The sequence below is a fragment of the Pseudophryne corroboree genome, chromosome 6 (genome assembly GCF_028390025.1).
Source record: "Pseudophryne corroboree isolate aPseCor3 chromosome 6, aPseCor3.hap2, whole genome shotgun sequence".
Classification (NCBI taxonomy): domain Eukaryota; kingdom Metazoa; phylum Chordata; class Amphibia; order Anura; family Myobatrachidae; genus Pseudophryne; species Pseudophryne corroboree.
The window spans coordinates 772336026-772350116 of NC_086449.1; the positions used below are offsets into that span (position 1 = coordinate 772336026).

Sequence of the window (14091 nt, forward strand, 5' to 3'; positions counted from 1 at the left end):
AGGGAGAGGGGACTCAGACTCTCATATTGCAAAAGCACGGTATTTAGTACACTGTACATACTTTAAAGTCAATGAGCTACATTATTCCTTTCACACATTAGTTGCATCTGCGTACACAAGTGTTTTAACATGTTCGTTTGTGTCTGTATAAACTATTTATTTTTTTAACTCTCTCCGTCTGACCATTGGTCACCATCTGTGTGTACACTATGCAGTACAGGACTGTATATTAACATTACAGTCGTCACTGACCATTTGCCAGAGCTTGTACTGTAGATCAATCTGCCGCTATTCGATCTAAAGTACAGGATTAGTGGAGCATTAGCCACCCAGTGGTGGAGATGTGTATTGCATGCTGAGTATCTAGTCGCGCCTGTCCGTGATTAAACTCAGCAACCTAAGCTATCTCCTAGGCGTGACTAAACCTCCGTCTAGGTGCAGAAACAGCCTAGATAATGGAGGACCCATCTGTATATTCCAGGAATAAAACCAGTAAAATTATTAAGCTTTGTGCAATACATTTTCAAGACTAAGATTTGTTAATAATGTACAAATGTACACTGAGTGTGGCTAACAGTGTCTTTATGTATTTTAAAATGTGTGTTGCATTTTAAGGTTTAAGACATAACTGTACAAACTCGTAAGGGAGCATATATCTACTGTACGGCCTATAATATCTACCATTATTATGACATTCATTATTCATGTATTTATATAATAACCCAATAGATATAACACTGGCTTATATTACCAAAGTGGGACTTACAGTGTAAATATTTTGGCATCACGGGAGCGAATGTATTATTTTAATACTGTTATTTAAACACAGGTTTAAAATGATGACATCACTTATCCCACACAGTGACTGCCATATTCATGGGAAAAAAAATAATAATAATAATAATTAAAAAAAAGCTGTGGTGATGGGCTGGCCTCCGTTTAGGCCTATGTGGAGTTGGTGAGCAGATGGTGATATCGCTCAGTGGGACGTTCTTTCTTCACCACCCTACTTTACCTGCCCTCTATCGCTCTTATTAATTACTTAATTATAAATAAAGTGGACCCCTACTTTCCCCACAAATATTCCTCCCTGTCATCTTGTTTACAAGAACACAGGAGAAGTTTGACATCAGACGATAGGGTATTTAATATTTTTTTTGTACAGATTTGGAAAATGGCCGTAAATAACTATCAGATTCTCATTTATTTTTAATTATATACTATTGTTGTTCGAAGCAACCACAGTGTTTCTGTAAATAAACAAAAATATATATTTTTTATCAACAGAAAAACAGGGAATTTGTGCCAGCAACCTCAAACTACAGAACTCTGCAACATCAAGGATCACTGGATGGGTGGGGAAGCTCCTCTGTATCCTCACCGGGTTATGACGAAGGTCCAGTTATACAAAGTCCTCCACCACGCTCCATGTCTCCTGCTTGGAGTGAGAGGTCCCAATCCCCATCACCTTTCAGAATGGAAGTTGAATCGAAAGCCGGGAAACAGATGAAAGCTCTAATTGCCCGTAACATCATCAACGCAGCAAAGCGCAAGAGCACCTCACCATGGGGAGTTACAAGTCCTCAGTCCCCTGTTCATATCAACACCCCATGGAGCCCCACTGTTCGCAATGGATCCTCACTGCCAGCAACACCTCGAGGAAGGAGGTCCCCAACAGGTTCCGACATTTCTCTAGAGTCTGAAGATTCTGGGGCAAAATCTCCAGGATTCCGAAGTTATCCATTCTCGCCCAGGGGCTGGTATGGGAGCATGAGGTTGAAGAGAGATAGTCTACCTTCGAGCTCACCTTTCACTTACACTCCATGAACAATTCTGCCCATCATGAGTTCTGGTAAACTTCAGCTCAACCTGTTGGGTCCGACCAACTCACCAATGCCCAATACTGCCAAAATATTTAAAAGAAAAAAATAAAATTATTTTTTTTTTAAATTGAAATAATCAGTTCCAAGTTTGCAGAGCCAAGCTCTGTAGAAGCCTGGGTATTCATTGAAAACAAAATAATTACCCAATAAGTAGAGTAATTTCCTTGTAAAGAATGTGGACTATTTTAAATAATTTTGGTTACACAATAAAAAGTTGTACATTTTATTAATTATCTTCTAAATCAGCCTCCAATTTTTTTTTACATTATCTTTAATCCAGCGGTAACATTTTTATATACAAATAGCAAGACTGAAAGCAAAAAAAAAAAAGAATGCTATGGAAAAATCGTATTATATTGCTGTCACTGTGAGGTTTGGAACATTGCAAATGATGGCAGGAAAATGATTGCAGTAGAAAAAGTATAAAAAGTTGCAACTTTTTTTATTATAAACTGTGGACACTTCCCAAGATCATCTATGTACAATTTTGTGCAAATACCATCAGATGCCTTGATTTTTCTCCTATGAAACTGTTTGGAAGACTTGGTCTGCCTATGAGGGATGATGACTGTTGGCCTCTTGTGCTTTTGAATCAGAATCTGATAACAGGACTATCTTGGCATGGGGTAACAGACCAGAAATTGGGGGCTCGTCCGGATTCTGGCTTTGCACTGACTAAAAAAAAACCTTGCAGTATTTTACGCATATGCTTTCAACACTGCACATTTATCAATGCACTATAAATGCTTTTGACTTTCCATGGCAGGGAACGTGCACAGGTCCTCAGGATACAAATGGGAAAGAGTTTTGTAGTAATGCTCCGTCGATAAAGAGTGAGTGACGTAAGTAGCAAAATGCCAAAGAAAAATAGTTTGTGTTGTGAAAGTGAAGGTACTGACTGACTCTAGGACCGGGCACATATCTACAATCATCTCCTTGCTTGGCCGTTTAAGGCTTGTGAAGGACATAGTTTAAGAACAGCTGGAGTGAAGCGCACTGCTTAAAGGACCACAAAACCGAAAAAATATATTCATCAAGTATAAATAGGCATCTTCTAATATCTGCAAATGTATATGTAAAAATTTCCATTTTTAAATGGCTGCAGAGAGGAAGGAAGGGAGGAAGGGGAGTTAGTGGGAGGACCAATAACAAATTGCAATCTCTTTCCACTCACGCCTCCTCCAGTTTATGGGCGGTGCTACAATTTTATCCCTAGACTAAAGCAAGCAGGAGTGGCCAGTTTAGGGATTTTTTCCCCCAAATAGTTATGCAGCTTTAAGGTTGTATCCAACCCTGTGTTGTGCAATCTACTGTTCTCTGCTACAAGCCAGGCTCAAAAAAAGTCTATTTTAGCATTGCATCTCCTTCTCCTTGGTTTCCTAATGGAAAGGCTGGTATTGTGGATAAAAGTTTCTGCGTGAAATTTTTGCTATATATATTTGGGAATGTTACTAGCAGCTGTGTACATATCAGGCAATTTGCACTTTAGTTTTCCATGGTCCTTTAAACGTCTTCAAAATATAGATTGTGTATGTTGACAAAGGCAGAATTCCTGTGAGATGGACGTCTTGTGGGATATGACCTGTAGGCTTATACGGACGTACTGAGTAGCAATTTAATGCACTGCACACAGTTTTCACCACGCTGTATGACTAATCTGCCTGATAATAAAAGTTTTGAGCAGATTGTGAATTACATGTGTATGTAATACTGCCACAGACTTACCAATGTGTGTAAAGCAGGATTGAATGATGCTCAACATTAGGTTTTTTTTTATTTTGTTTATAAAATTATCTGAATAGGCTGGTTACAGAAAGTTCAAATGATTTATGAGAGTCATGGGACTTTTAGTCAATATGAAAGTCAGGGCATGTATGTAAGACTTACTGTAGGAGGGGAGATCTATCAAGTCTTGGAAAGAGATAAAATGGAAAAGTTGGCCAAAGCAATCAGTCAGCTACTGTCATTTAGCGAGCACAGTCTATGAAATGACAGGTGCTGATAGTTGCTATGGGCAACCGCTTCATATTATCTCTCTCTGATGCTTGATATATCTCCCCCTTAATGTGCACTTTTGATGGTCATGGGGCCAAACTATTTATATTGTACTTTAAATAATAATCTTCAGCATCATCCATGAGCTCACACAATGAAGAGAATATATCGGAAGGGGCGGAGCTTGCACTGGAGTAGTCAGGGCTTCACCAAAAAAGTGGGCGTGATTATGTGTTTGGATGGCATGGGCGGAGCTTATTTTGCTATGCTTTTGGCTTTATAAATGCTGGGAGTTATGGAACATGCACATAACGAATAGATACTGCAAATTGCATGCAGCAGGGGACAATATATGTGATTTATTATAAATCCAGATGCAGCGTCAAACATTAACATTCCTTATCTCCACATATCACTGGGTTTTATGGATTTGTACAGTCTATAGTTATACAAAGCCAGTAACAATGGTGATGGTTGCTAAGACGTCTCTGTAACATTAATGTTATTAAAGTCAGTTGTCACAGCACGGAGTGGATGAGACGGAGAGGAAGTGTGCGCAGAGCTAACAGGCCAGGCAGGAAAGGGTTTATTTGTCCATGTTTGCTGGCAGATGCAGAATTTTCCAGGCATGTAAACACCGCTCTAGCTGCGCTGGGACCGGCCATTGACTGTAGGACAGTTACAGGTGTCGCAGTCTAGTGGTGATGAAATTTCTACAGGCTATTCTTAGCTTGGTAACCTTTAAAGAGTGAGCTTAGCATGCAACACGTCCCGTGCCATAGAGGTTTGGACGACGTGCATTACTGCATCTGAAAAAACATCTATTTGGGTTTGGGGGCTGGAACTTTCAAACAAAGGAAACGGGGTCACTTTGAATAAATGACGCCCAGTATACAGTATGTCAGCACTTAGCTAAAGCAGACACGCGCTGCGGTTGTACGTTGGTTGTTATGGCTGCAGAGTAGGAAGAGGTGACACTCCGTTTCTTGGCTGTGACTCTCATCTGTCTGAATGGTAATGATTGGGATTGTAATTAAACAACAGCTGACGAGCCGAAGGTTATCTCAGTCTATTTGCTTCCATCCGCTAGTACTGTATTACTCCAAACACCTCAGATGCAGCTTTCTCTGGTTTTCATATAGTTCCATACTTATTCAGAACTTATCTCCCAACTTTCCAAAGGTTGGGTGCGGACCACCCCAATATGATTCAGCCACGCCCCCTATATAGCATGACCGTGCGTACAATGTCACAAATAGATAAATCCAAAGGCTCCTCTAGTATAATCTCAGTTGTGTCAGGCGTCTTGCACCGTATGGCGTATAGACCATAGTTGTATAAGGACACATCTGTATGCATAGTGTTTATTGTCGTTGGCAGATCATTTTGGAAAGAGATTATTCCAAAGTTAAACAATATAACAATGGCACCACCTTCATCATCATTAATGTTTTTTTTGTAAGGAGCCACAAATTCTGCAGCACTGCACAGTCGGCATATACATAACACAAATGGCAATTAAACATAAAAACAGATCATACGGGTAAGAATTACAAGTCACGCAAATACAATTACAAGTAACGAGTCAAATTCCAAGGTATTAGACATAAAAATTAATTGCACAGATACAGTTGAAATAAAACACATACTGTAACTCCCAACTCTCCTTCTTTGGACGATTCATGAACCTCGCCAAACTGATAAAGTTGGGAAGTATGTGCTTCATCATGAAGTTCATGGAATGATTTTCAGTAAAAAAGAAATTGACTTCCCAGGTGCCGACCATGGCGGGGTTTGGGATGGAGTTTTTTTGGAGTGTATTTTGTCTCAATTTTGTGTCTACACATTTATATTCAAGGTAGACAAAGATAGTGCAGACATTTCTGGGACACTCCCATATTTGGTGGGAGTCCTCTGGCCTCTCGGAAAAGACGGCAACTCTTGCTGTGACCACCTAGGACATGCATGTCCAAACTGCGGCCCTCGAGCTGTTGAGAAACTACACATCCCAGCATGCCCTGACACAGCTTTAGATTCACTGACAGCAAAACTGTGTTAGGGCATGCTGGGATATGTAGTTTCACAACAGCTGGAGGTCCGCAGTTTGGACATGAACTGTAGACCATGTTGGGCAGTAATCTAGAAGGGAGTAGGGTAGGCTATAGTGAAGCGGTGGGTTTTGAAAGAGCTCTTGAAAGACTGGAGGCTGGAGGGAGTCTGGTGACACAGAACAAGAATTTCCAAAATTATAGCAAAAATGGCATCCTGCAGCTGCAAGGAAAGTATAGAACTAGTCAGCAAGCTCACTGTTAAGTTTGATACACACTACGATATGTCGTCCGATCCCACGAATTGGAGTGACACATCGGGTACATCATCTAGTGTGTACCCTCAGGCAGGGGTGTAGCTATGCACATTGGGGCCCCATAGCACAGTTAGTCAGCCCCTCCCCCTCGGCTTTACTGACTGACAGTCGGGGCCGGGGGTTAGGGTTACTCAGAGGTCCTCCCGCCTGCCTGCCCGCCGCCGCCGCCCCCCTTCCCCCCTCGGACTAACTGCAGCGGGTGGGCACTCACCATTGGGGCGCCGTGTTCTGCAGTTTTAGTAATTAGCAGTGTGCCCGTATCTGCTGCTCTCCCGGGCGGCTCCATCTAGATGAGAAGGTGGACGCTGAGAGGAGGAGTGGTGCCCGTGGTCCAGTGATGTCCCTGCAGACTCGGCCACGCCTTCTCCCAGCGTTAGGACTCAGGAGAGGTGGAGCCAGCCGGGTGAGCAGCAGCACACCAGCGCATTTCTAAGGTAAAAAAAAGCAGCCAGCGGGGCTTAGCAGCTAGGTGCAGGTTAAGGGCTGGACCCCAGAGACGACTCGGACCCCATAGCAACCGCATCCCCTGCACCCCCAGGGCCGACGGTGGATGTCGCAAGCAGTGACATCGTGCAGGATGCACGTGACCCCCCCGTCGAACATGGCACTAACCGCATGCCGGGTCCTGTCAGTGCCAATGTCGGGCTGGATACACATCATTAATACCCCTTTCACACAGACCAAAATTTCCCATGTTATTGCACATGAACGCGCATCAACCCGGGAAATTTCTCAGTGTGAAAGGGTACAGGGACAAAATCCCGGGATTCCTGCCCGGCATCTCAACCCTGCAATCGACCAGGGTTGGTCCCGGGATCTTCCCGGGAACCTGGTCAGTGTGAACGGTGCAGGGTCATGTCCTGCCTTCCCGGGTTGCCTCTGCTGATGCTGATTGGCTATTCAGGGCACTTCCTGGTCTTGTGATTTTTCTGAGACGCGCAGAGGAAGCACAGCAGCGTGGAGGCAGGTAAATGCAGGGCCATCCCGGGTTCAGTATGAAAGGTGCCGTCCCGGCTCCAAATGCTGGTATAAACGGGGCCAACCCGGGAATGTCCCTGCATGATCCTGGGACGGAATTCCCGGGTTAAGTCCCTGCATTTTTGGTGTGAAAGGGGTATAAGTGTGTACCCTGCCTACGTAGTCTTCTTTTAGTTTTCCAAAGTCCAGGACTTATAAATACATTGCAAGCTAGAATGATGAGAAAATAGTATGCGATAAGAAAGAAATAAAGCACAGCGCCCTCTGCTGGGAAAAGATAGTACTGCTTTAGTCTGTCTTTATTTTTTACATGTTAAAGCTTTGGCTTTGGCTCATTAAATAAAACAATATTTTGCGTGGGTTTTGTGGTGATAAAACAGCTCTAAAGTAGACAAAGATATACAACCTGTGGGGCTGGACCTCAACTGGGCTCCCAAAACTTTTGTTTGTTTTATAGGCTCCATACATCAGGGATTGGGACAAAACCTTGATTCCACGGCCATTCATTGATCGTGCTGGCCAGGGAATCAAGGAAATGTGTCGCAGATGTATGGCCCGCATTATCTGTCAGATATGTCTATAGACAACAGTGTTCTCTAGGATTATAGTATAACCACACAATGATACTCGGGTGGTCTTCTGTATGCCGACTGACGGGATCCCGGCGCACAGTATACCGGCGCCGGGATCCCGACAGCCGGCATACCGACACTTATTCTCCCTCGTGGGGGTCCACGACCCCCCTGGAGGGAGAATAAAATAGTGTAGCGCGCCACCGTGCCCGTAGCGTGGCGAGCGTAGCGAGCCCGCAAGGGGCTCATTTGCGCTCGCCACACTGTCGGTAAGCCGGCGGTCGGGCTCCCGGCGCCGGTATGCTGGTCGCCGTGAGCCCGACCGCCGGCATATCGTAGTGAACCCTGATACTCAAGGTCCCAGAACAGTAGCACACAGACACTTGGGTCCCAGCTAAAATATGTCAAACAGTGACTAACACCAGACTTAAGATGTAAAACAATATCATATTTGCAGGTTATTTTTAAATATCTTGCCGGAAGCGAAGGAGTTTTTTTTCTTTTAATGAGGTTGAGCATCATTTAAACATGTTGATACCAGAGAAAACATAATCTGCCAAAGTTCAATAAACTGCCGCATGAAAGCACAACAATTCATTGTATTTGTAATTGTATGCGAAAGGGGAATCTAAACCATGTATTAATGTGCTGAATGGCCCAGAGGTGCATTCTGGGCCCGGCCTCTCGTCCGCTTCCTGTCTACACGTCCATTTGCTTGTTATATTTAGCTAGATGTGATGTATGCGCTTGCATTGATGTGTTTACCTTGTATATCCAGCTGCAAAATAAACAACATTATTTCATGCTTCACCTGCTGTTTGTATTGAGGTCATAATTTCTCCAATTCAGCATCCATCACTAACGACGGGGAATGCAGCTCAAAAAGGGATTGGCTGCAGATAGATCCTGGTCACATAACTGGGCATCTATCAAAGTCGAAGGAACACAATCACTTTGCAGACCTGCCAACTGGACTCGTTTTCAGCGTTATCCTTTTGTCAAAGTTTGTGTGACTTGCCCATATCAAGAAAGAACAGAGTAACTTAGGCCCTCATTCCGAGTTGTTCGCTCGCTAGCTGCTTTTAGCAGCATTGCACACGCTAAGCCGCCGCCCTCTGGGAGTGTATCTTAGCTTAGCAGAATTGCGAACGAAAGATTAGCAGAATTGCGAATAAATAATTCCCTGCAGTTTCTGAGTAGCTCGAGACTTACTCCTACACTTTCGCTCCTGGTTTGACATCACAAACGCACCCAGTGTTCGGCCAGACACTCCCCCGTTTCTTCAGACACTCCTGCGTTTTTCCCAGAAACGCCAGCGTTTCTCCGCACACTCCCAGAAAACGGCCAGTTTCCGCCCAGAAACACCCACTTCCTGTCAATCACACTCCGATCACCAGAACGATGAAAAAACTTTGTAACGCCGTGAGTAAAATACCAAACTTTTGTGCTAATTTACTTGGCGCAGGCGCATTGCGAACATTGCGCATGCGCAGTTTGCGACTAATCGCTCCGTAGCGAAAAAAAATAACGAGCGAACTACTCGGAATGACCCCCTTAGTATGCATGGTATGACAACAGAAAATGGAGTACTCTCTAACACAGTGGTTCCCAAACGCAGTCCTACAGGCATTCCAACAGTCCAGGTTTTCAGGATATCCCCGCTTGTGCACAGATGGTATAATCCAGCTGACTGATGTACTAATTAAGTCGCCTGGATGGATATCCTTAAAACCTGGACTGTTGAGGTGCCTTGAGGACGCATTGGGAAACCACTGGTCTAACATAAACACCACTGTCCAGCACACTAAGTATATCTCCCAGCCTACTATCCAGAGGAGTGTTTCCATCCCCAGTCCTCAGGGACCCCTAACAGTGCATGTTTTCTAGATCTCCTCAGTATCACAAGTGAAATAATTATCACCAACTGTGCATCTTTTAAAATGTGTCAGCCAGTACAGGATACACCTGGGCACCAAGTATACAGGATACACCTGGGCACCAAGTAGGAGATTTGGAAAACATACACTGTTAGGGCGGGGTCCTTTATGACTGGAGTTATGGAACACTTATAGCCTGTTGTATACAAGATGCAATGCTGTAAAGAGATTGCCCGGGCCTCGGAAAAGTCAGGGGCGTTACCTAAACATGACAGTGTTGCCACACCCCCTTAAAGAAACTACGGTTTGTCGCACCTTATGCTGCAGAAACACTAGGTGAAGAAGGGACACATCTGTACATAACACCCCGTCCTGCCACAATAATAACACAGCTCCCTGCACGGAGCACCACAAGGCCACAATGCTGCTGCAGCTCTACAACACAAAGTCCTCTCTACCAGGGAGCAAAACGAAACCTGCCAGAGGTTACAGAGATAAGGACCCATTACAGGTTGTTTCCCAGTTAGGCCGCCATCTGTCACTGCAATTAGTGTTCCTCTCAGAGCGATGACTTCAGCGAGAGACTGGGTGAAACATTACCAACCCGCTGGGCTGAGTTGTCAGGTCTGATTATATCACAGACTACAGCGTTACCAGCATCAGTCTGCTGAGCAGGAGTCCAGCATATATTATTTATCTCATTTAGCTACGGCACAAATAGCTGCCGCCATATTTACGTTACATCTGAATCCCACTCAGTATGGAGAGTGGCTGCTTGTTCTCATCCTGTGCCCCTGTCTTTCAAACAGTCTTATGTATACTTGGGTAGTGTATGAAATAAATGGGACGCCCTGTTACGTAGACGTTACATCGCCCTATGTACATTTCCCGGTAGCAGCCAGTGCAGGACCCCCTTCCTTGGAACCTGCACCTTACAAGACTAGTCAATGTAAGTAAGATATTTTTATTCATATAGTTTCCTTCTAAAATGTCCCATAACTGCGGCCTGCCGGGGAATCTTTGACATCTATTTATCAATACGTGGCAATAGGAATCGTCTATCGCGGCAAGCTGAATGATGCTCAGCTCCCCAAAGGTAAGAAGGATCCAAGGGGGGAAATGTATCAAACCTAAAGAAATCAAGTAGAGAAGTTGCCCATACCTTCTATCATTTATCTAGTACGTTCTAAAAAAATAATAATATAGAATCTGGTTGCTAAGGGCAACTGTTCTACTCTGGGCCATTCTGCGAGGCTCACTGTATAGGGGGGATACGTATCAAGCCTCGGAGAGAGATAATGGCCCTCATTCCGAGTTGTTCGCCCGCTAGCTGCTTTTAGCAGCATTGCACACGCTAGGCCGCCGCCCTCTGGGAGTGTATGTTATTTTAGCAGAATAGCGAACGAAAGATTAGCAGAACTGCTACTAAATAATTCCTTGCAGTTTCTGAGTAGCTCCAGACCTACTCCTAGACTGCGATCACCTAGGTCCGTTTAGTTCCTGGTTTGACGTCACAATCACGCCCTGCGTTGGCCAGCCACTCCCCCATTTCTCCAGCCACTTCTACGTTTTTACCTGGCACGCCTGCGTTTTTTTAGCACACTCCCTGAAAACGCCATGTTGCCGCCCAGAAACACCCACTTCCTGTCAATCACACTACGATCACTCGAGCGTTGAAAAAACGTCGCTCGAGCTTGTGTAAATCTACTAAGTTTTGTGTTAAATAACTAAGCGCATGCGCGCTGCGTACCATGCGCATGCGCATTTTCTACCTAATCGCTCCGTTGCGAAAAACGGCAACGAGTGAACAACTCGGAATGACCACCAATGTACTAGTCAATCAGCTACCGACTGTTATTTTTCAAACACAGCCTGTAACATGACAGGAGCTGATTGGATGGTACTTTAGCTCTCTTCACTTTGTCTCTCTCCAAGGTTTAGCACATAGACCCCCAGAGACCACTAAAGGGGATATATACTAAGACATACTAAGGGCGGGATGTACTAACCGCTCCCGCTGCGGTATCTGGCTTATCGCATCCTGTGTTGTCTCCTCGTTAATAGGATCGCTGCCCGTAGTTTTCTCCTCATTGCGCTTCTACCTCATTACCGCCGCGGCCACTCAGTCCTGAACTCTCCGTAGCGGTTGATCAGCGCTGCGCTCCCCCTGTCAGCTGCACATGCGCACACTGGTTATGGCACACAGCCGAGACAAGTGTGCATGTGTGACTGACAGAGGGAGGGCAGCGCTGATCAACCGCTACGGAGAGTTCAGGACTGAGTGGCCGCGGCGGTGATCAGGCGGAAGTGCAGTGAGGAGAAAACTACGGGCAGCGGGCGGCGATCCTATTACCGAGGAGAACGCACAGGATGCGTTAAGCCAGATACCGCAGTGGGAGTAGTTAGTACATCCCGCCCTAAGACATACCTCCCAACTGTCCCGATTACAGCGGGACAATCCCGCTATTCGGACACTGTCCCGGTGTCCCTCCCAAGGGCAGCATTGTCCCACGGACGGGTGGGCAGTTGGGGGAGGCTTTGATCACCCGCTGCTCTGTCTGCAAAGCAGCGAGTGATCTCTGAATGGATGCTGTGCGCACGCTCAGGGAGCACTGGGCACGCCGCCAAAATGACTGAAAACGGGTCCTCGGCGGGTGGCCACGCCCACTCGACCGTGGTCTCATCCTCCCATCTGTGGCCACACCCCTTTTTCTCTGAGGTATGCTAAGACATAGGGGTCTATTTACTAAGTTTTAGCTGGAGATAAAGTGGACAGAGATAAAGTACCAGCCAATCAGCTCCTAACTGCCATGTCACATGCTGTTTTTGAAAAATGACAGGAGCTGACTATAAGGGAGCTGGTATTTACATTCACTTTATCTTTCTCCAAGGCTTGATTCATATTCCTCAGCATGTCAGTTGACTTTATTTCTATATACTTTATCTTTCTCCAAGCTTTGACAGATCTCCCACTCAGAGCATGCACCCACAATGATATCACTATGGAGGCATTTCCAGGAAGGGGAATTAAATAAGAATATTTGCCATTGTATGCTCACTGGTTCTGTAACTTATAGTCACAGAGCTGGAGGTGGCACAGAAAATGCCATTTGCGGAGCTCGGCGGGCGCTGGAGGGACGCTGCATGAGTGGATCACTGGCAAAAGTATTTTTTATTTCCTTATTGTTACACTACAAAAACACCCTTCTTATAAACACATTTTACTGTATTATCGTTACTATTGGTATCTTATGTCCCTCAATTCAGGTATGAAGTGCACCTGCCAAAATACAACCAGTAGTATTCTACTTATTATTGCATTCATTTATCATAAAATGTCATTTTACCTCCACCAATATCAACGTCAGGGTTTCAAGATTTTAAATATTTATAGAAAACATCAATCGAGGGGAATTTAGTGTCACTGCTGAGGTTCAAACCGCCATTAAAACACAGTAACCAATCAGCTTTCTGCTGTTCACTGCATGCTGGAGAGTAAAAGTAACCGTGTGATTGGATGATGTGGTTTCAGTGTAGGTAAAATATTTCAGCAATGTTGGTAATGTTGTCTTATTATGCAACGTCATAGGACGCAACTCGCATCACTATTGTAGCAGGAGGGGTCTGCTTATACTAGCCGCCTCCTGCTGCATCTACTGTACATACAGCGCTATCACTGCTGCTTCCAAGGAAGCTACTCCAACCACATGTGAACTAGGCCCTCTGTATGCTATACAATCTAACATAGCATTCCCTCTGCACCAGACCCTGTATGTTCTCCGGTATCCGTTTGGATGGTCGACCATGTTATGGTCAACAGTCATTAGGTCGACCACTATTGGTCGACATTGACATGGTCGACAGATGAAAATGGTCGACACGTGAAAGGTCGACACATGAAAATCTCAACATGAGGTTGTTTTTATTATTTTGGGGAACTTTTCCATACTTTACGACCCACGTGGACAACAATTGGGAATGGTAATCTGTGCCGAGCGCATCGAGCCATGCGAGGGGATGTGGTGCACTAATTGGGGTTCCCCGTCACTTTACGCAGAAAACGACACCCAAAAAAGTTTAAAAAACACATGTTGACCTTTTCATGTGTCGACCATTTTCATGTGTCGACCATGTCAATGTTGACCAATAGTGGTCGACATAATGACTGTTGTGAATGCCAAATTGCTTTCTCACAAATATTTAAAATGCCCGCTCTAATATATATTGTAAACTCCTGCACCTCTTATTACCATGTGCCCTGAATGTGCGCTATACATCGCAAAACACTGCATCCCATAAGAGAAAGCAATATACCCACACATTATCTGAGTTCCAAAGCTCATTGATGTATATATTTGTTATTAAAAGGATATGGATTCAAAATATTACAATGTACAGTATACCTATAGTTACAACTCATA

At 44.6% G+C, this 14091-nt stretch overlaps 1 protein-coding gene across 1 annotated transcript in view; it reads left to right on the forward strand.

Annotated features, from left to right (window-relative positions):
- The window catches only part of SYNPO (synaptopodin), a 156139-nt gene extending 147536 nt beyond the window's left edge, over positions 1–8603 (forward strand). Inside the window, exon 4 of the mRNA XM_063928656.1 lies at positions 1288–8603. Within this exon, the coding sequence (XP_063784726.1) occupies positions 1288–1827 (540 nt within the window). The 3' untranslated portion in view covers positions 1828–8603. The remainder of the gene's footprint in view (positions 1–1287) is intronic.
- Positions 8604–14091: the final 5488 nt, after the last annotated feature.